The 20838-nt window shown below is 42.7% G+C and overlaps 1 protein-coding gene across 3 annotated transcripts in view; it reads left to right on the forward strand.

Moving 5' to 3' along the window:
• Positions 1-20838, forward strand: part of TOX2 (TOX high mobility group box family member 2) — a 123489-nt gene that overhangs the window by 57659 nt on the left and 44992 nt on the right. For all 3 annotated transcript variants that reach the window (XM_075277563.1, XM_075277564.1, XM_075277565.1), the window contains one exon: positions 13301-13546. In XM_075277563.1, the coding sequence (XP_075133664.1) occupies positions 13301-13546 (246 nt within the window). The remainder of the gene's footprint in view (positions 1-13300; positions 13547-20838) is intronic.

Genomic DNA, 20838 nt, shown 5'->3' on the forward strand with positions numbered 1-20838 from the left:
CAATGGAGATTGTACATCAAGGTGTTTCTCGCATGCTGTCCGTTTTTTTCACAGACCAACAGAACTGAATGGCCGATGAGTGGAGAAAAGAATGTATTTGTGCCGTGGATGTCGCCATTCGCTATTATGGGTCCAGGCACTGTCCAATTTTTACATGGATAGCACACGGACAAAAACCAGTTACGCTGGGTTCACACCAGCGCCCGGAGTCCGTTCAGAGCTTTCCATCTTCTGCATGCAGAAGAGGGAAAGCTGTCGGACCGGGTCTGGCCATGAGCGCCGGTGAGTGTTTTAAGCTCTCCGCCGCAAAACCGTTTTTTTAAAACCGGACACAAAGTACTGCATGACATGGTTTTAAAAAAACGGTTTCGCGGCGGAGCGCATAAAACGCTCACCGGCGCTCACGGCCGGACACCTTTCAAACCCATTCAAATGAATGGGCATGAAAGAGTCCTGCAGGTTTCCGTCGCCTGCTCTGTTTTGTGCAGGAAACGGAAACCTGCAGAACGGAGACCAGGCGCAGATGTGAACGTGCCCTGAGTGTGAAAGAGTCCTTGTAAAGATTCATAGATTGATACAAATAGTGTTGGAACACAACGCGTTTCTTGCTCCCCAGCTTCTGATATAACCCTGATATTCCCCCATTTTCCCATTATATAACCGCTCTATAACTTATCGCTTAATAATGAATGTGTTTCTCTGCAAATTAAGACGGCGTGCAATAATAGTAGGCAGTGGGGGAGAATGTAAAATGATATGTCATTCCTGGAGCTATGCTATACCCCACGCCAGAGATATATGAAACAATACCTCTTGTCTGTGTCTGCAGGTGTCCTTATCATCTGCCAAATACTTGGGACTCCATGATGTATTACTGGTAACTTTCAGGCATGACCTTGTGTTTTCTGGGCAGGGGGTTTACTGATTGTTACTTGTGCGTTTCTCCCTTAGCAAAGAAAGAAATCATTGTGAAAGGCTGCATTAACTTGTGTTAGAGGGGGAGAGCAGCACTCCAGCAGCAACCAGCTACAGCATAGGTTGACCTTAGGTGAGCGAGAGGTGAATGCATGCTTTCTTATGAGGAAGGTGCATATAGAGAAGTTACATAGTGTCCTTCTATGATGAGCAGCGTAATGTTTAGGGGCTCTTTCATACAACCCATTTTGGAAAATGGACAGCAAATGGACTCATTGTAGCGAATGGGGGCCATTCACATGTCCAATTTCATTCACAGAGTTTAAAGGGGTGGTGATTCACACCTAGAGATGGAGATCTTGGAGGCTCGGGCCCGCCCCATTGCACCTGAGCCTCATTTGCATATTTCAAAATCAGCTTTTTCAAGGGAATGGTGCAGAAACTGGATTATCTAAAGGGATGATGGTGCTCAGAATAAATACAGCAATCCAGTGAGCAGGGAGTAGAGAATGGAAGTCATAGTAGTATCTAGATGTGTATCTCTTCCAGGTGTCCTACACTGCATAGGCCATATTCACATCTGCTCGGGGACCCCACAAATGGAACCCTATACACATTAAAAAGCGGTTACCTGGCAAACCCACAGACCCCACAGACTATAATGGAAACCATGTGGTTTCCGCTCGATTTCCGCACGAAACATGCGGAGAGAAAAGTCCTGAAAGCAGCACTTTTCTCTCCGCATGTTTCGTGCAGAAACCACATGGACCCCATTATAGTCTATGGGGTTTCCTGAAGGTAACCGCTTTTTAATGAGCATAGGTTTCCGTTTGGGGGGTCCTCAAGCAGACTTCCCCGAATGGAAACCCGAACACAGATGTGAAACGGGCCTTAGTATTGTGCAGCGCTGATGATGGTGGCTACAATTATTTTCCTGGGAACAGCCTTATGCGATGTCACCAGGCTGATGGTGGTTGGGGTGGCCTTGTTGGTGTAGGACAGGAATGATTATGGAGGAGACAGGAGTAACTTGAGATAAAACTCATGGTTCTTGGTTAAACGCAGTTATATGCAAAAGTCCTTTAGATAGGCCATAAATATCTGATTGTGTGGGGGGGGGGGGCTGACAGCCCCCCCTGCATGAACTAGGTCTTTGGACATTGCCCTATTCTATGCAGTCCACAAAGCCATAAGCAGATAGTTCCTTACCCCAATTATCAGTCGACATAAACCCGACACCATATAGTGTACAGAGACTCCAAGCACTGTATAGTACAGACCCCAGACATAGCCCTGAACTATCTGATCCATGCACTCCTGGACAACCCTTCAAGCTTTTTTTGTTGGTCCAAGATATAGACTTATTCTATTTTAGGAGCCTCTATACCAGGGGTAGGGAACCTTTGGCTCTCCAGCTGATGTGAAACTACAACTCCCATCATGCTCCATTCACTTCCATGGGAGTTCTAAGAACAGCAGAGCAAGTATGCATGCTGGGAGTTGTAGTTTTGCAACAGCTGGGGAGCCGTACGTTCCCTACCCCTGATCTATAGGATAGAGGATAAATTGCTGCTAGGTGAGAGTCTGACTACGGAGACCCCCACACTTCCTCAGAACATGAAGCGCCTAACCCCTTTTGTGAATCCAGTTGGGGTGAATGTAGACGTGCCTCTGCTGGACATGACGGACCCCCACTCCCATTCTCTTCAGAGCATTTTTTTGGGTATATTAAAATGAATGGGAGCCTTTTTTGGCATAGAAATAACACCAACAACCCCTCCTTTTTGACATAAATTAAGATAAATTTTAGAGTTGTCCAAATGCACCAAAGAAAATGGCTTCGTATGTTGATAAATATGGTTCATATTGCCCATTATGAGCATCAGTTTTATTTTCCTTGTACCTGTGTGTCGATGTATATAGGCTTCATTCCACATTGTTCCAAAATGCTCCATTCCACTCACAATAAAATGGTATATATGAGGCAGTATATGAAATATTCAGTCGGAGTGATGCATTTTCTGAATACTAGATGTGCCCCTCGCAGGCCATTCCATTAGTGTATCCATTAGAACATGCTTCCAAGCCTGTCTGCTCTATTACATTCCAGCTCTCTGCTTAACCCCTCGCTGTCCAGCCAGCCATTCACAGGCTGCTTGCAATTACTCAGTATTACTCATTTTATGTGCTACGAAATAATGGGAATATGGGGTGATGTGGCAACTGGGCAAATCTATACAGTTTATTCTTCTATCTGTTCAGCTCACAATATGTGCAACCTAATGTGGCTGCTTCCAAATGTCCGCACCAAGGTAAAGAGAGGGTGTTATTGTCTCCTTCATATAGTCATTTGCTGTTGTTGTCTATGGCGTTTGAAAAAGTTAGGAAAAATTTTTATAATGTCCTTAAATATTTGATGATGGGAGGGTGACAGACAAAATATTAGTTTTTTTCAATATACAAATACATTTTTTGTAGCAATAAGGGTGTGGCTGCTTATCTCTTTGTTGTTTCAAATGTTGCCTTAAAGACTAAAATGGTGATATTGGCAATGGAGACAACGATTCGTAAGGAAAAACATCTTTTGAATCAGGTGACCCCCAACCTATCTATCTGCAGGGCTGGGGTGATATGCTGGAGTCTGGTGACCCTAACCTATCTACTGTATCTGCAGGGCTGGGGTGATATGTTGGGTTCTGGTGACCCTAACCTATCTATCTGCAGGGCTGAGGTGATATGCTGGTTCAGGTGACCCTAATCTATCTGTCTGCAGGGCTGGGGTAATATATTGGTTCTGGTGACCCTAACCTATCTATCTGCGGGGCTGGAGTGATATGCTGGGTTCAGGTGACCCTAACCTATCTATCTGTGGGGCTGGGGTGATGTGTCCGGTTCTGGTGACCCTAACCTATCTATCTGCAGGGCTGGGGTGATATGTTGAGTTCTGGTGACCCTAACCTATCTATCTGCAGAGCTGAGGTGATATGCTGCTTCAGGTGACCCTAACCTATCTATCTGCGGGGCTGTGGTGATATGTTGGGTTCAGGTGACCCTAACCTATCTATCTGCAGGGCTGTGGTGATATGCTGGGTTCAGGTCACCCTAACCTATCTATCTGTGGGGCTGGGGTGATGTGTCCGGTTCTGGTGACCCTAACCTATCTATCTGCAGGGCTGGGGTGATATGTTGGGTTCTGGTGACCCTAACCTATCTATCTGCGGGGCTGGGGTGATATGCTGGGTTCAGGTGACCCTAACCTATCTATCTGCAGGGCTGGATGATATACTGGGTTCAGGTGACCCTAACCTATCTATCTGCAGGGCTGTGGTGATATGCTGGGTTCAGGTGACCCTAACCTATCTATCTGTGGGGCTGGGGTGATGTGTCCGGTTCTGGTGACCCTAACCTATCTATCTGCAGGGCTGGGCTGATATACTGGGTTCAGGTGACCCTAACCTATCTATCTGTGGGGCTGGGGTGATGTGTCCGGTTCTGGTGACCCTAACCTATCTATCTGCAGGGCTGAGGTGATATGCTGGTTCAGGTGACCCTAACCTATCTATCTGCAGGGCTGGGGTAATATACTGGTTCTGGTGACCCTAACCTATCTATCTGCAGGGCTGGGTGATATACTGGGTTCAGGTGACCCTAACCTATCTATCTGCAGGGCTGGGTGATATACTGGGTTCAGGTGACCCTAACCTATCTATCTGCAGGGCTGAGGTGATATGCTGGTTCAGGTGACCCTAACCTATCTATCTGCGGGGCTGTGGTGATATGTTGGGTTCAGGTGACCCTAACCTATCTATCTGCAGGGCTGGGGTGATATGTTGGGTTCTGGTGACCCTAACCTATCTATCTGCAGGGCTGGGTGATATACTGGGTTCAGGTGACCCTAACCTATCTATCTGCAGGGCTGAGGTGATATGCTGGTTCAGGTGACCCTAACCTATCTATCTGCGGGGCTGTGGTGATATGTTGGGTTCAGGTGACCCTAACCTATCTATCTGCAGGGCTGGGGTGATATGCTGGGTTCAGGTCACCCTAACCTATCTATCTGTGGGGCTGGGGTGATGTGTCCGGTTCTGGTGACCCTAACCTATCTATCTGCAGGGCTGGGGTGATATGTTGGGTTCTGGTGACCCTAACCTATCTATCTGCGGGGCTGGGGTGATATGCTGGGTTCAGGTCACCCTAACCTATCTATCTGTGGGGCTGGGGTGATGTGTCCGGTTCTGGTGACCCTAACCTATCTATCTGCAGGGCTGGGGTGATATACTGGGTTCAGGTGACCCTTACCTATCTATCTGCAGGGCTGTGGTGATATGCTGGGTTCAGGTCACCCTAACCTATCTATCTGTGGGGCTGGGGTGATGTGTCCGGTTCTGGTGACACTAACCTATCTATCTGCAGGGCTGGGGTGATATGTTGGGTTCTGGTGACCCTAACCTATCTATCTGCAGGGCTGGGTGATATACTGGGTTCAGGTGACCCTAACCTATCTATCTGCAGGGCTCGGGTGATATGTTGGGTTCTGTTGACAGACTTTCTTTAAGTGAACCTTAAAGCCATCGGCCATGCTTTTGACACAGTTCACCATACTGCTTGTTCCACAATCCATTTTCTATACTATACCGTGTGTCCAATAGTTCATGTGTTGTGTAGTTAGAATATATTGTTGCACCTGCCCAAGCGACCGTACAGTCTTGACAAGGATGTATGCTGTTGAGTTAGTGATTGCACGGCAGTGTGTGAATACCGGCCTGTTGTGTAACCAGATTACTAAGCTCTTCTCGGGGTAATTACACTGATTGGTTATTGTACTGTCTGATTTTACTTTTATTGGAGTGTCTTGTATTCTTAAAGAGATTTTTATGTTGTGAACAGGTGTGTGACTGTGGTTCACAAGTCAGTTACATTTGCATGTTCTTGTAATATGGACTATAACTTACTCCCCCAGCTGTTCAAACAGAGGTGGAACAATGTCACAATGGAGTTCAACCTGAGTTTAAAGTTACACATATGGGGCGAAATGTAAATGTGGAGATGTATCTATTAGACCTGCTCATACCACACCATACCTAGGCGTATGCTGTTCTATGCAAGCTTCGTAATACTAGTGGCCAAAACGGTTCCAAAAATGTGATGTATGACTAACAGGAGAACTATAGGAATACATCTGAGACATAGTTTATGAGTCTGGTGTATTCATGAGCCTCCATCCCCACCTCCCACGTCCCAGAGGAAAGTGACTGCTATAAATGCATATATTCACAATAGCCTATTAGTCACTGCAGAGAGGAGTACGAGAGGAGGTGATGGGGAAAGGATGCTATCCTCTTGAATACACCGGACTCATAAGCAACATGTCTTCTGTATACTTTCAGCTCTCTTAGTAGTTGGTCATCAGTATGAGATCTACGGGGCATGTGGACCCCATAGAGATCTGCTGCTCTGGCGCAAAATCAGTCTATCTATGCGGGATACGGCTATTGGACCCCAACAGATCACATAGTGATGACCTATCCAGCGCATAGATCCCTTTGGGGTTGGACATTGCCTTTTATAGCAATATCATGCCATAATGTTATTACTTAATTTTCTGCAAACAGACTTCAGGTTGTTTCACAGAAATCTGTAGTCTGCCAAAGGCATTGCAAGGCAACTGTGAATTCTAACAGGCCTTGTTCATGTAAACCATTATTTTTTTAGGCCTAAAAATCTGTTTAGGTCTAAGGCCCCACGTTGCAAAAATGTGGATTTTTTTGTTGCGGACTTTGCAGCGTTTTTTGAGCCAAAGCCAGGAGTGGATTGAGCAGAAGGTAGAAGTATAAGAACTTCCTATATATTTCCCATTCCTTTTGTAGTCATTCTTGGCTTTGGCTCAAAAAACCGCTGCCAAATCTGCAACAAAAAAATCTGCGTTTCCGCAACGTAGGGCCTCAGCCTAGGGGAGCTTTATATTTCTGACTAACACTGGGTTCACACTAGTTCCCGGACTCCATTCTGAGCTTTCCGTCTTCTACATGCAGAAGACGGAAAGCTGCCAGACTGGGTCCGGGCGTGAGCGCTGGTGAACATTTTATGCTCTCCGCCGTGAAACCGTTTTTTTTAAAACCGGACACAGAGTACTGCATGTCCGACTCTGTGTCCGGTTTAAAAAAACTGTTTTCGTCGCGGAGAGCATAAAGCACTCACCGGCGCTCACGGCCGGACACCTTTCAAACCCATTCAAATGAATGGGTATGAAAGAGTCCTGCAGCTTTCCATCTCCTGCTCTGTTTTGTGCAGGAAACAGAAACCTGTATGAACGGAGACCGGGCGCAGATGTGAACGAGCCCTAAATTATATAATGTTGGTATATATATATATATATATATATATATATATATATATATATATATATATATATATATACTTGTTTTTGGTAGATACGCCACTGGGTGCCAGAGGTCTTATTACACTTGCAGGAGATGTACAGTAATATTCTGCTCACGTATCCTTCCAAGTCATTTGTGAATATTACTGTTCCTCCACCTTCAAGAAACAATTTATGGACAGCAGAAGAGTTAGCATTCCCACTTTCATGCTTCATGATCATTTTGGCTGCTTTTAGTGGATTGTGTCCAGGAGTTGATGTACTGGACTGAATTTTTTTTTGGTATGAGAGTCACGTGTTTATAAGCGGTGACAAATAGGCTTTCACACAAAATGCTCACGACCAAATTTATAGATAGAGAGATGCAAACAGGCCCCTTGATATCGGCATATAAATACATCTTTGTGAATATATAGGCCTACAAGCACAGGACGTTTGTGTACAGCTTTAGCAGTGATGGGTTTGGCATTTCACACCACTCATCCTGATATGACAATGTATAGCAATGTTGTCACTACATTACAGCCTGTATTATAACTAGGGTTGTATTCACACCTATAAAAAGTGTTATTGAAAACAGTTGACAAGCACATTGTCAGTAACACCCCTAACAGCTGAGCCCCTGTAATGTTACAAGATAGGAGGGAATCATTAGGACTGGTGGATTTTCCATGCCGGTCTTGATCCATTTCCCTGCTGACGCGAACTGGACCTGAATTATTAAAAGACTCCAAGTTCTTTTATAATTCAGGCACCTGAATGGAAGCACCAGTCAAGAACTGGCCTAGATTTCCTGTAAAACTCACACTAGTTTTCTGGCATGAGTTATAGTACATTTATTCAACCTATGTGTCCCCACTTTGATCCACCTTGGTCTTTGTCCCGCTCCACCGATGTTCTTAAAAAATGCCAAAGATGTCAGTTTTCTGGTAGTAAATCCCCCCATTGTGTATTCTCTACATCAGATTACCATACAAAGCCTTAAAGGGGTTGTCCCATCACAAGGATCCTATCTATACTGCTAGTTTATGTGGATTTAAGACTTTCCTAAATACATTGCTTTATCAAAACTGCTTTGTTTGGCCACTATCTTAATTTATTCACTTCATTGTTTACACTAAATTTCTATGGCCCTTGGAATTATCTGCTTATTTGTCAAGTGATGTAGCTTCCTGCTCTCAGGGGGGGGAGGGGCTGGGAGCAGCTCTGAGCTGTTTTTGTCTGATAAGTAGCGGAGCTTCTCAGATAGGGGAGGTGAGAGCTCCAGGATTTCTGAGCTCTTATCAGTCAGTTTAATTGAATTTGGCTGATAAGGGCTGAGATAGGGAGTCCATTACCTCTGTATGTAATGCAAACTGACTCAAATCCAGCTCTGCTACATCAGCTTCACACTGTGGTAATTCATTTACAACCAATCCCGTGCAAGTGAAACCCCGCCCACCAATGTGCCGAGAAAAGCAGGAAGTGAATAGAGCACAACAGCCTGCAGGTTAGTGAACAAGCGTCATGGGAATACCCCTTTAAGTAAGAAACAAGTTCCTGGAATACCAATGCAAGATGGCACCAAGCAATACTAGAAGATTTCAGCTCTGAAGCAGCGTCATTTGGAATGAAGCTGTGGACTATAATACAAACTGTAACTCAGGATTAAAGATAGATCATGTAATATATTTACAAAGTAAAGTCAACTTTTTATGTAGATTATAGGTAAATTTATGGGGATTTTTTTTATGTAGATTGTGAGCTCATATAGGGATCACATTGTACATTTTTTTCCTATCAGTATGTCTTTGTAGGATGGGAGGAAATCCTCGCAAACACGGGGAGAACATAATTTATTGGGGATTTGTCAGCATATTTTGCTATCTTATATAAGGTCAACAATCCTAGTGGCCACAATGACACAAAAATGTTTAGCTGTTTGCTAAAAGAGTACATTGGACACATAGTTCATGAGTCTGATGTATTCATGAGCAGAATAGTCCCCGACCTCTCCTCGTCCCTGACTACTGTAAATGCTATTATAAGGCTTGGTTCACATCTGCGTTTGATATTCCGTTCGGGAAGTCCGCTTGGGGACTATAGACTATAACGGGGTCCCCATAGACTATAATGGGGTCCGTGTGATTTCTTCGTGGTGGCCCCACAAGCCATACGGAGATGAAAGCAGTTCATGAAGTACTTTTCACTCCGCATGTTCTGCGCAGACATCACGCAGAGAACACACGGACCCTGTTATAGTCTATGAGCTCCATTTACATTCATAAGCTCACCGCTTATCAAAGCGTTCAGTATTCCACTCGGGGGGTCCCCCAGAGAACTCCCTGAACTGAAGACCAAATGCAGATGTGAACCGGGCCTAAATGTACAGTGACAGCAGACTGTCAGTCACTCCAGAGACAAGTGGGGACAGGCGACACTCGTGAATTCATAGGACTCATAAACTAGATGTCTTGCGTATTCTTCCAGCTTTCCTAGTAGTTGAACAGTAAAACATTTTGTAGCATTTTGGCAACTAGCAGTAAAAACCTGTAGCCGGCAAAGGTTAATGGCCACTGACTGTAAATGGAAGGCTAGAAGCAAGGAGAACATGGTTCTCCCCGGGCCCAATAGCAGCTGTGTGGCCTATTCCTATTATGGCTCTATATATAAGTCACACTATGTTTAGTTAATGACCATCGTGAAGGTCAGGTACTTTATCCATCATGGAGATCCTAAAATAGAGTCTAACAATGGCAGTGAGGAAAATCATGTATGACAGATCTTCCTTGGCACGGAACTGGTGTAATGGGATGACACATAACTTGCAATATTAAAAACTGTCGGATTTGATGGCTTTCTGATGTATTTGTGCCGTCAATGGGCCATAAGATTGATACATGAACCTCTACGTGTTTATTGGTGTCAGTAGCAGAAGTTAATGTGACCTGCTGAGATTAGTGAAAGGTATTGTCAGAGGCTGAACAGAAATTTACAGTCAAGTAAAGTCAATGGGCATGGTTTAATGAATTTGACTTGGGGTCTTGTCAAAACCTTAAAGGGGTTGTTGTAAATGAATTATTGAAAAATACTGTGGGTGGGTGTTAATTAAAACAAAAAAAAGCATACTCACCTCTACCTGGCACTCTGTTGTACAGTCCTGATCTGCTTTCCATCATTTGGGCCAGAAGTGGGAAGGTTCACATGACTTCTGAGACCCATCAGTGGCCGTGGTGGGCTCCGGTAAGGAATCGGTGAGGTATGTGAGCCCAATTGATCCAAGGCCACTGATTGGTCTCGTTGTGCATGATCATAAAGGTTCAAGTGCTGGGACCCAGACTGGTCATGAGTACAGAGATTCCAAGCTTCCCCACTTGAATAAAACTGCAGTCATGCCTATACCCTGCAAATCCATTCTTCTTCTAGGACTGCTTGTGCAACTGCTGCTACTTCATACAAGGTGACTTGGGATCCCCTTGATATGATAGTGGTGGTCCCAGCGGTGAGATGACCAATGATTAAACACCATCCTCCTATGGATTGGGAATATGTTGTGTTCATGGATCAACCCTTTAAGCCATGGAAGTTACTCTAGATCTAGGACTGGAAAATTGAGTTGAATCTTTGCCTTCTTGACTGGACATCCCCTGAAATATTTGCCACAAGATGAACAATTTTGTGATTCTTTGTCACAAGACATCTATCCTATATGTCTTTCTTTGCGACCAAAACCACTGTATTTTGAGATGTGACTTGTCAAGGGTTTTGCTGACAGGCTGCACTGTTACATAGTTACATAGTAGATGAGGTTGGATGAAGACATCAGTCCATCAAGTCCAACAATCCCGTACTGTCGTTTTGACAAACCAAATTTGAGATAAGGTTGGGCACATCTATATGACATGCAGCAGTAATAGATGAAAGGGGCAAATAAGGAAAAAAGAACCCACATCACGCACGCAAAAATACGCGCGTAAGCCATTGAACTCAATGGCTTACTACATTTTGCACGTGTAAAATAGCCAAAATGCACGGATCGTAACTCGGTGTGAAGGCACCCTTAAATGAGCCAAAGGCAGGGTCCGAGAATTGTTGGAGCATCGCTGTCACGATGATGGATTCCATAGACTGCTAGAACTATGTGAAGACATCTCTTTTCGCTTTTTACACATTCAACTTAAAATCTAATTTCTCCCAAACATGGACTCTTTTTACACCTAATAATGTAAGAAAGCAGAAGGATCCCAGGTTTTTTCCTGGAGGTAATTATCTCCAAGAATGAATGTGCAGCTGTCACAATAGGCACATTATTAAGATCCCTATTCTATAGTAGTGTTGAGTTACTCTGACAGCACCAACATGGAGCTGATAACGCCTCATTTGCATTTCTATTATGGACGATGAATGTGCAGAATAGTCCCATAATGCTTTGCAACATTACTATGTTATTTTCTCATTTGTTCACTTCCTGAATAGTGCGTGAGATATATATATATATATATATATATATATATATATATATATATATATATAGACCACTATATCAGTTAGTCTATCATGCCCAATTTCAGGGCCTGGCCATCAAGGGAACTTTGCCTACCTCTGGTCTTGGACATTCCTCCACCGTGTAATATCTGCTCCCACTGTCCTATATACAGTACTCTGTAGAAGCCGTTGACATGGTGGACCATTGACCACACTAGATGCACGTCTTGAGTTTGCATGTTATGTCTATGTTCATATTGGCTTCTTCCAAGTACTCTGGTTCCTACAACACTTCAAGAGCTTGTTTAGGATACTTGACTTACTTATACATGATGAATTAGATGGAGATGCCCATTGGGGGCCTGGTCTGGGGGAATTTATTAAGACTGCCATTTCCTACGCCAATCTAAATTCATTCCCCTGTTGTGCCAGACACGCTTGAATTAATAAGAGGCTTCGACCTCCTAATATTTCCTTGCAAATTTGTATGTGCCATAATTGACATCTACAGTAGTCAGGGACTGGCGCAGATTTCAGATACAACTCGTGGTAGTTTTCATCCATGAGGCCAAGGTACCCCAGCCCTCCTTGATCTTTGTGGCACTTCTACCATTTTTCTAAAAAGTAGGGAGCAGGCCCTAAAATTAAGAAAATCGCTCATTATTGCAGCATGTTTTGGTGAAAATGTCCAAAAATATTTATTTTACACCAAGAAACCCACATGCTGTTTTTTAGTAAAGCCCCCCCCCCCCCAATCTCTTTTACTCAATGTGTAATAATTTGATGAATATTCGTGATGTTTGTCTATTCGGGGTGTTTATTATGTTGCCGCACCTCCCCTGGGCCTCCTTTTATTATACTGTGGGTTCTGATTTAGGTGTGATGAACCCCAAACATTATGGGTTGTGACTTAGCCCAAAACTTTTAGAAAATTTGTTTCGATCTGAACTGGTTGGCTCATCTCTGGTAATAACTGATGTGTCCTTCCTTAAATATGTCAGGAGATAAACAGCTTTTCAAATATATATTCGATATTCTGTCACACAGTGATATGCTATATGAGTTTCTATGTGACCACCCAGTGGCTGTTTGGTGGTATTGAACTGGTTTCATGAGTATCCATAACGAAATTCTAGCTAAATGAGGGGTGAACACATGTGTATGACAGTACTACATCAATTAGGATCAATTAATAAAATAAACGTGAGAAGTCGGTGGCCACTTTGCAGAAAGTAGGAGGCGACCAGGAATCTGAGGTTTCAAGACATAAAATTAAAATGAAGGGCAACAAGTATTTTAAATATGTCATTTGCGTTCATTATAATTTTTTATTGTGAATCCCTACAGTCCTCCCCATGACCAAGCATTGTATAATAATTACAACCCAACCACATTACTTTTATTTCCACCCTCATTGAATGGGATCCCATTGATCAGATATTGATAATATACCAATCAGATTAATTAATGTCATTGGGAAACCAAAAAATTTACAAAAGATTTTTATGTCCTATTAACAGAGAATGGTTTATTCCATTTCAGACTTATAATGGTCAGAATGAAAGCAATGAAGACTATGAGATCCCTCCCATTACTCCACCAAATTTACCGGATCATTCTCTCATGCACTTGGTTGACCATGAACCTGGATATCATTCACTGTGTCACAGCCTCCCTCCAAACAGCTTGATACCTGCTTACTCCTATCAGAACATGGACCTACCTGCCATCATGGTCTCCAGCATGCTAAGCCAAGATGGACATCTCCTTTCTTCTCAGCTGCCTACAGTAAGTTCTACCCTTTCGAATACAATTTGCTGTTGCCTTTCCAAAAAGAACTTGGAAAATGTTGACTTTCTCCTAATGTTGCCACGTATACTACTGTATAATCCTATGAAGTATCTTACACTAGGCATTTCATAATATCACGCTTTTGGTTTTTATAGTTTTACTTTCTACTAAGCCTATGTGTAGTTGTAAAATTCTGAAAGTAAATGTCCCTCAAGTCTCAATACTTGCAGTATTTTGTCGTTTTGACTGGTTGAGTAAGTAAAAAAGTGGTAGGAAATACTTTCCACTGTACAAATCAACAATGACCCAGATTATATACCTATAATATATAATATATACCTATACCTATACCTATAGTCAGACAGTATAAACTTAGGCTAGTCTGAAAATGCACCAGATTTATCACAGTGAAAGATGCCAAAATTGAAATACAAGACAGGCCAACCTATAAAACGTTTAAAAAAACTTGGTCATCATGAACCAAAAGTTTGATCCATATACCGATCTTCATGTCCATTTCTGTGTTGTTTAAAACTCTGTCTAATGTTGTTTGATAAATCTGGTGAATAATAAGACTGCCTAGTCTAATTTTATACGACTTAGATGCCAACAAAAAATTTACCAAAATTTTGGAACATTTTTTGGCTCATGGTGTTGCAACAACATAGTTTTGAAACAGGATTTTCTAAGGGGGCATTCACATCTGCGTTCGTGATTCCCTGTAGGATATAGCATAAAGCTACACTATCTTGTTCAGTAAAATAATTGAAACCCAATGGACCCGACTGTAGTCTATGGGGTCGGTTGGGTACTGTTGGTTTCCATCATATGATTATTAAAGCACTGCCATCACGGAAATGTACCACACCGATGGGACATCTGCCTAAACCAAAAAAAAATTATAATTCCTGAAGTATCTGTATATAAAGTCAGATATTGGAAACTTCTCATAAGTGTTTGACTTCCTCTAGATCAAAGACTTAGGCCCGGTTCACATCTGCGTTCGGGTTTCTGTTTGGGGACATGTTTCGTGCGGAAACTGAGTGGAAATCACGCGGATTCCATTATAGTCTGTGGGTTTCCTTAGATAACCGCTTTTTTATGAGTGTAGGTTTCCATTCGGTGGGGGTTCCCAAGTGGTCTCCTTGAACGGAAACCCAAACACAGATGTGAACCAGGCCTGAGATATTGGACACCTCTTGCAAAGATTTTTTAACTTTTTCTAGTTCAACATGCATATAAGTTGACCTTATTGGAATGATATATTGTTCCAGTTGCATAGATACTCTACCAGTCCTTATCCTTGAGACCAGTCCTTATGGAGGAAGCGAGAACATCTTCTCTTAGAGTTCTAAGTCAATTAAGGACCCAAAATTTACTGGAAAGAATGGAGAAAATGGAAAAAATAAACTAAAGATGAGAATGTTTATTCTTCTAGCTGATTTTCCCGAGCCGCAGTGTCCTCAGTCGGAGAGTGTAATTGTCTTTGATGCATATGTATGAGTGTTCTCTGCTGATTGGTGATTGAAAGAGAGAATGGACCTAATGTCTGATGGGGCATGTTTGGCAAATCAAGCTTTGCAGGACAGATCGCATGTTATGAATTTGCATGATTCTCCCTAGCCTCTTTGCATCACAAGTTTCCATTTAGAAAATGCCTGTTTATTATTTTTTTTTTCCCATTGCCTTAATTGAATTCAAAGGGTGGGTAGAAGATAAGAATATAAAAGAGACGTCTGCAGTACAGCAACGACTGCAACCCTCAATGTCTAATACTAATGTATGTAGAGCTAGAACATACATGTACACAAGAAGGCATTGCTGCCATCTATAATAGAATTTAATGGGGTTTCCCATGAACATAACCATATTTACAATTGTAGACAAATAAAAGTTAAACATTTTTACAAATTTGAATAACTAAATATTTTGCAGAATTTTAAAGATTTCCTCTAACCATCTTAGTGTTGACAGTTTGTTGCCAATTACTATGATCATGAATGCAGAAACTTCCTTTGGTCTGGGTCTTGCCAGAAAACCAGCCATGATGTCCTTATTGTGTCCGGGTTATCTCCACATACATGTAGTGTCCTCCTGATAACCAGCCATGATGTCCTTATTGTGTCCGGGTTATCTTCTCATACATGTAGTGTCCTCCTGATAACCAGAAATGATGTCCTTATTGTGTCCGGGTTATCTTCTGATACATGTAGTGTCCTCCTGATAACCAGAAATGATGTCCTTATTGTGTCTGGGTTATCTTCTCATACATGTAGTGTCCTCCTGATAACCAGAAATGATGTCCTTATTGTGTCCGGGTTATCTTCTCATACATGTAGTGTCCTCCAGATAACCAGCCATGATGTCCTTATTGTGACCGGGTTATCTTCTCATACATGTAGTGTCCTCCTGATAACCAACTATGATGTCCTTATTGTGGTTGGGTTATCTTCTCATACATGTAGTGTCCTCCTGATAACCAGCCATGATGTCCTTATTGTGGCCAGGTTATCTTCTCATACATGTAGTGTCCTCCTGATAACCAGAAATGATGTCCTTATTGTGTCCGGGTTATCTTCTCATACATGTAGTGTCCTCCTGATAACCAGAAATGATGTCCTTATTGTGTCCGGGTTATCTTCTCATACATATAGTGTCCTCCAGATAACCAGCCATGATGTCCTTATTGTGACCGGGTTATCTTCTCATACATGTAGTGTCCTCCTGATAACCAACTATGATGTCCTTATTGTGGTCGGGTTATCTTCTCATACATGTAGTGTCCTCCTGATAACCAGCCATGATGTCCTTATTGTGTCCGGGTTATCTTCTCATACATGTAGTGTCCTCCTGATAACCAGCCATGATGTCCTTATTGTGTCCGGGTTATCTTCTCATACATGTAGTGTCCTCCTGATAACCAGAAATGATGTCCTTATTGTGTCCGGGTTATCTTCTCATACATGTAGTGTCCTCCAGATAACCAGCCATGATGTCCTTATTGTGACCGGGTTATCTTCTCATACATGTAGTGTCCTCCTGATAACCAGCCATGATGTCCTTATTGTGGCCAGGTTATCTTCTCATACATGTAGTGTCCTCCTGATAACCAGAAATGATGTCCTTATTGTGTCCGGGTTATCTTCTCATACATGTAGTGTCCTCCTGATAACCAGAAATGATGTCCTTATTGTGTCCGGGTTATCTTCTCATACATGTAGTGTCCTCCAGATAACCAGCCATGATGTCCTTATTGTGACCGGGTTATCTTCTCATACATGTAGTGTCCTCCTGATAACCAACTATGATGTCCTTATTGTGGTCGGGTTATCTTCTCATATATGTAGTGTCCTCCTGATAACCAGCCATGATGTCCTTATTGTGGCCAGGTTATCTTCTCATACATGTAGTGTCCTCCTGATAACCAGAAATGATGTCCTTATTGTGTCCGGGTTATCTTCTCATACATGTAGTGTCCTCCTGATAACCAGAAATGATGTCCTTATTGTGTCCAGGTTATCTTCTCATACATGTAGTGTCCTCCAGATAACCAGCCATGATGTCCTTATTGTGACCGGGTTATCTTCTCATACATGTAGTGTCCTCCTGATAACCAACTATGATGTCCTTATTGTGGTCGGGTTATCTTCTCATACATGTAGTGTCCTCCTGATAACCAGCCATGATGTCCTTATTGTGGCCAGGTTATCTTCTCATACGTGTAGTGTCCTCTTGATAACCAGTCATGATGTCCTTATTGCTAACAATGAAGATTGTCCAGATAGCATTGACCATCAGATCTTTGTTGTATGAATTTTCAAAGCTAGAGTTACTCATTGGTAGTCATGGTATGTAAAAGTGAATAAATGAACTAGTATGGTTTAGAGAAAGGTACCTTTTTATTTCCTCTAATAATTTCTTTCCAGGAATTTCAGGTTTCTGCAAGGGGGCCCACTCACCTGTCCCCGATTATCCTGTGTCTCCCACCACTGTCCAGTCCATCTGTTCCTGGGGGCTTGTTCCGACAGAAGTCCTTGCTGCATGAGGCGAATCTGCGGCCTTAGTGGCCTAAGGAAAGGAACCTGGACATCACTCACATATGTCACTTGTGACGTCCCAGTTCCTCAGCGGTCAGGTGCAGCGAGGACTTATGTCCAGACAAGCCCCTATGAGCAGCAGGATCGGACAACATGGTGGGAGCATCAGCACATTGGGTCAGGTTAACATGGTAGGTTTTTTTGTTATTATTTTTCACCTTTTCTGGCCTCCTCAATCTGAAATTCCAGGACCACCCCTGTAAAAACACTAAATAGGGAAAATGCATAAAAAATAAATCCAAAAAATCTGAACATTTCCTTTAATCCTATTTTATCTCATATTCCAATTAAAACATTTATAATTTATAATAATTTATACATAAATTTGGATTATTTGCCTAAGAAGATCAACCATGCCCTTCTTACTCCTCACTATGCTGTGTAAGGCTGTAAGAAAACTGGCTGCAGCAGGAGCCTCCCCTTTCTGCCATAGGAAAAATATTCCATTAAACCCCTCCCCTTTGCTAAGCCCCTCCCTCCTTCTACTGCCAGCAGAAGATGAGTCAGATCAGGAGGAGATTAACCCTGTGTTGTCTGCAGAACTTCTACAAATTGATTGTGAAAACAACGAGGGCAGCCATATTTCTTCCACCTTTACATCCTTTATTTCTAGGTTTAGTATTCCTTTACGCTTGTCCCCTTATTCCGCCCTAGCCACCAAGTAAGCACCAATATCGTAAAGAATATTATTTTCTGTAATGATTCCACCCAGACCCAGCAATTTTATACCATGAGATTCTTCCATAAAGGAATCTCTATGCTAATGATTGTCATCTTTAGGACCGGACATTACAGCCAATTTCCCTCCCGTTACTCCTGTATCTGACCCCATTTTCTGATTATGATCATTTACTCTCCTATTCTTGGGCAGAAATGGTATATGTGTAAATCAGCCTATAAAATACGGTCAGGGGAAAGTAATCAGGATGGGAGGGGGAATTAGGATTTATTAAACAGCTTCTTGGACTTGGAAATCATTTATTCTTCGAGCGGGCCTTGGAAAACGGTCCATTTTTCTGTTTTATTGCTTGGTTTTACAAATGGAGCTTGTGGCTGCTATAAATCAGAGTTAGCAGAGATGAGAACTGTTTCGTTTACCATCAAACCCCATCCAATAAAGATTAAAATGAATTCCCACATCCTCCCGGTTAATGTAAAGAAATGCACTTTTAAAGGGTTTTTTCGGCGGCCGGTTCTATGTGCATTTGAAGTGTATTTTGAAATTATTCTTGTTTCTGCTCCCGACCATTTTTATCCTGGAGACAAATATTTGAACATGAATCAGTAAAGTGACATGAAAGAGAATTGTGAATTATATTAGGCCCGATTCTGCGCGTTTTAGAGCCATATTAATGCAAGAGTCTTTACTGTCGGTAATGAGGGATTCTGTTTTATTTAGATGTGGTACTGTCACCCATGTAGACTTAAAAATAGAGGATCGGCCCTTGCGAAGATGTAGTCACATGACCAAAAGAGAATTGAGGTTAAAGAGGTCTCATTAAAGCCGATCGTCCCTAAAATGGGCTGTAATAGACAGTGATTTTCCTATGTATACTGGATAAAGAAATGTGTATGTTCCTCCGAAACCATATAACCAGGACTCTGACCATCAGTGAAATCATATTTGGCATTGTATAAATCCTGATATCAGAGTGATAAAGGAACATTAGAGACAGACTTACGCTGGGTTCACACTAGCGCCAGAAGACCGTTCTCAGCTTTCCGTCTTCTGCATGCAGAAGACGGAAAGCTGTCAGACTGGGTCCGGCTGTGAGTGCCGGTGAGCGTTTCATGCTCTCCACCATGCTCTCCACCAGTTTACCCGCGAAACCAGTTGACCCGCGTCACTCTCTGTGTCAAAATCCGCCATACCGCCCCCCATGTGAACTTAGCCTAAGTCTGCCCAAGAGCCCATGACCAGGGGGTACAAAGTCCTTGGTTAAATAAAGGGTAGTCCAATAATGAACATTCCCCAAGATAGATGATAAGTGTGTGATCATCTGGAGTCTCGACGATCATGAAGACAGAGATCAGTTTGAATGAAGCAATGGTTACATATATGCACTGACCCTCCATTCAAAGTCTATGGGGCTCACAAAAATTGCCAAGCACTTCATTCAGAAATGTACGTCTTTACGACTATGAATGGACCACCAGCTTATACAGTATGTACAACTGTCTCTTCACTGAAATGAGAAAATATGACCCCAATTGTCATGATTAGTAGAGGTCTCAGATGTAGGACAACCCCTTTAAAGTACTAGCATTCGGGTTTCGGTCCTTCGAGTTCCAAAGACGGAAACCCTATCCTCTTAAAAAGTAGATACATGCGGAAACCTGCGGACCCCATAGACTATAATGGGTTATAGTCTATGGGGTAACCACTGAGTTTCCATCCGGCCTCCGAAATAGGCAGAGAGTTCTGCTTGCTCTCCCCTGATTCTAGGTAGAATCTGGGTCGGAGTGTTTGAACACTAGTGTGAACCTAGCGCCAAATGTATTTAACAACCGGTATCTAAAGGCTATAGTGGTTTAGGGGCTCATAACCATAACAGATACCTCTAAGTCCATCCAGAGAGGGCTAGAAAAAAATATCTACTGCATTTGTGTCTACAAGGTAATAGACTGCAAAGAAACCCTGTGTGGGACTTACCCTACAAATAACTTTTCCTCTATCACCTCCCTAGGTTAAGGGGATATCGTCACTCCATAGGGAGAGACCACCATATAGGTGTGTGGAGTCTTATTAAGCCATGAGCGCTCCACTGCAAAGGAACATGGGAAGAATATGCAAATCTGACTTCCATGATGTAATTAGGATGCCAGTGCCTCAAGTATGCACACCAATAGAGGGTGCTGACTGAGAATGTGCAAGTCTAACTTCCATGATGTAATAAGGTCAAGCACAACCTATAGAGGGCGCTCCCTTTATCATCATGCCGACCTTCTCAGAGGCCTTTGTTTGCAATGATGTTGGGATGTTACCAGGTACAGTCTCTCAGCCAAGGACAGCTGTTTCGATGTACTTGCATCTCGTCAGCTTGGCGCAGAGAGGACTGACCTGGCAGAGGTGAGTGGCTTAGACAGGGTTGAGGGGATATCGTCACTCCATAGGGAGAGAACCACCATTTAGGTGTGTGGAGTCTTATTAAGCCATGAGTGCTCCACTGTGCAAAGGAACATGGGAAGAAT

This window comes from Leptodactylus fuscus, chromosome 6 (assembly GCF_031893055.1).
Source record: "Leptodactylus fuscus isolate aLepFus1 chromosome 6, aLepFus1.hap2, whole genome shotgun sequence".
NCBI lineage: Eukaryota > Metazoa > Chordata > Amphibia > Anura > Leptodactylidae > Leptodactylus > Leptodactylus fuscus.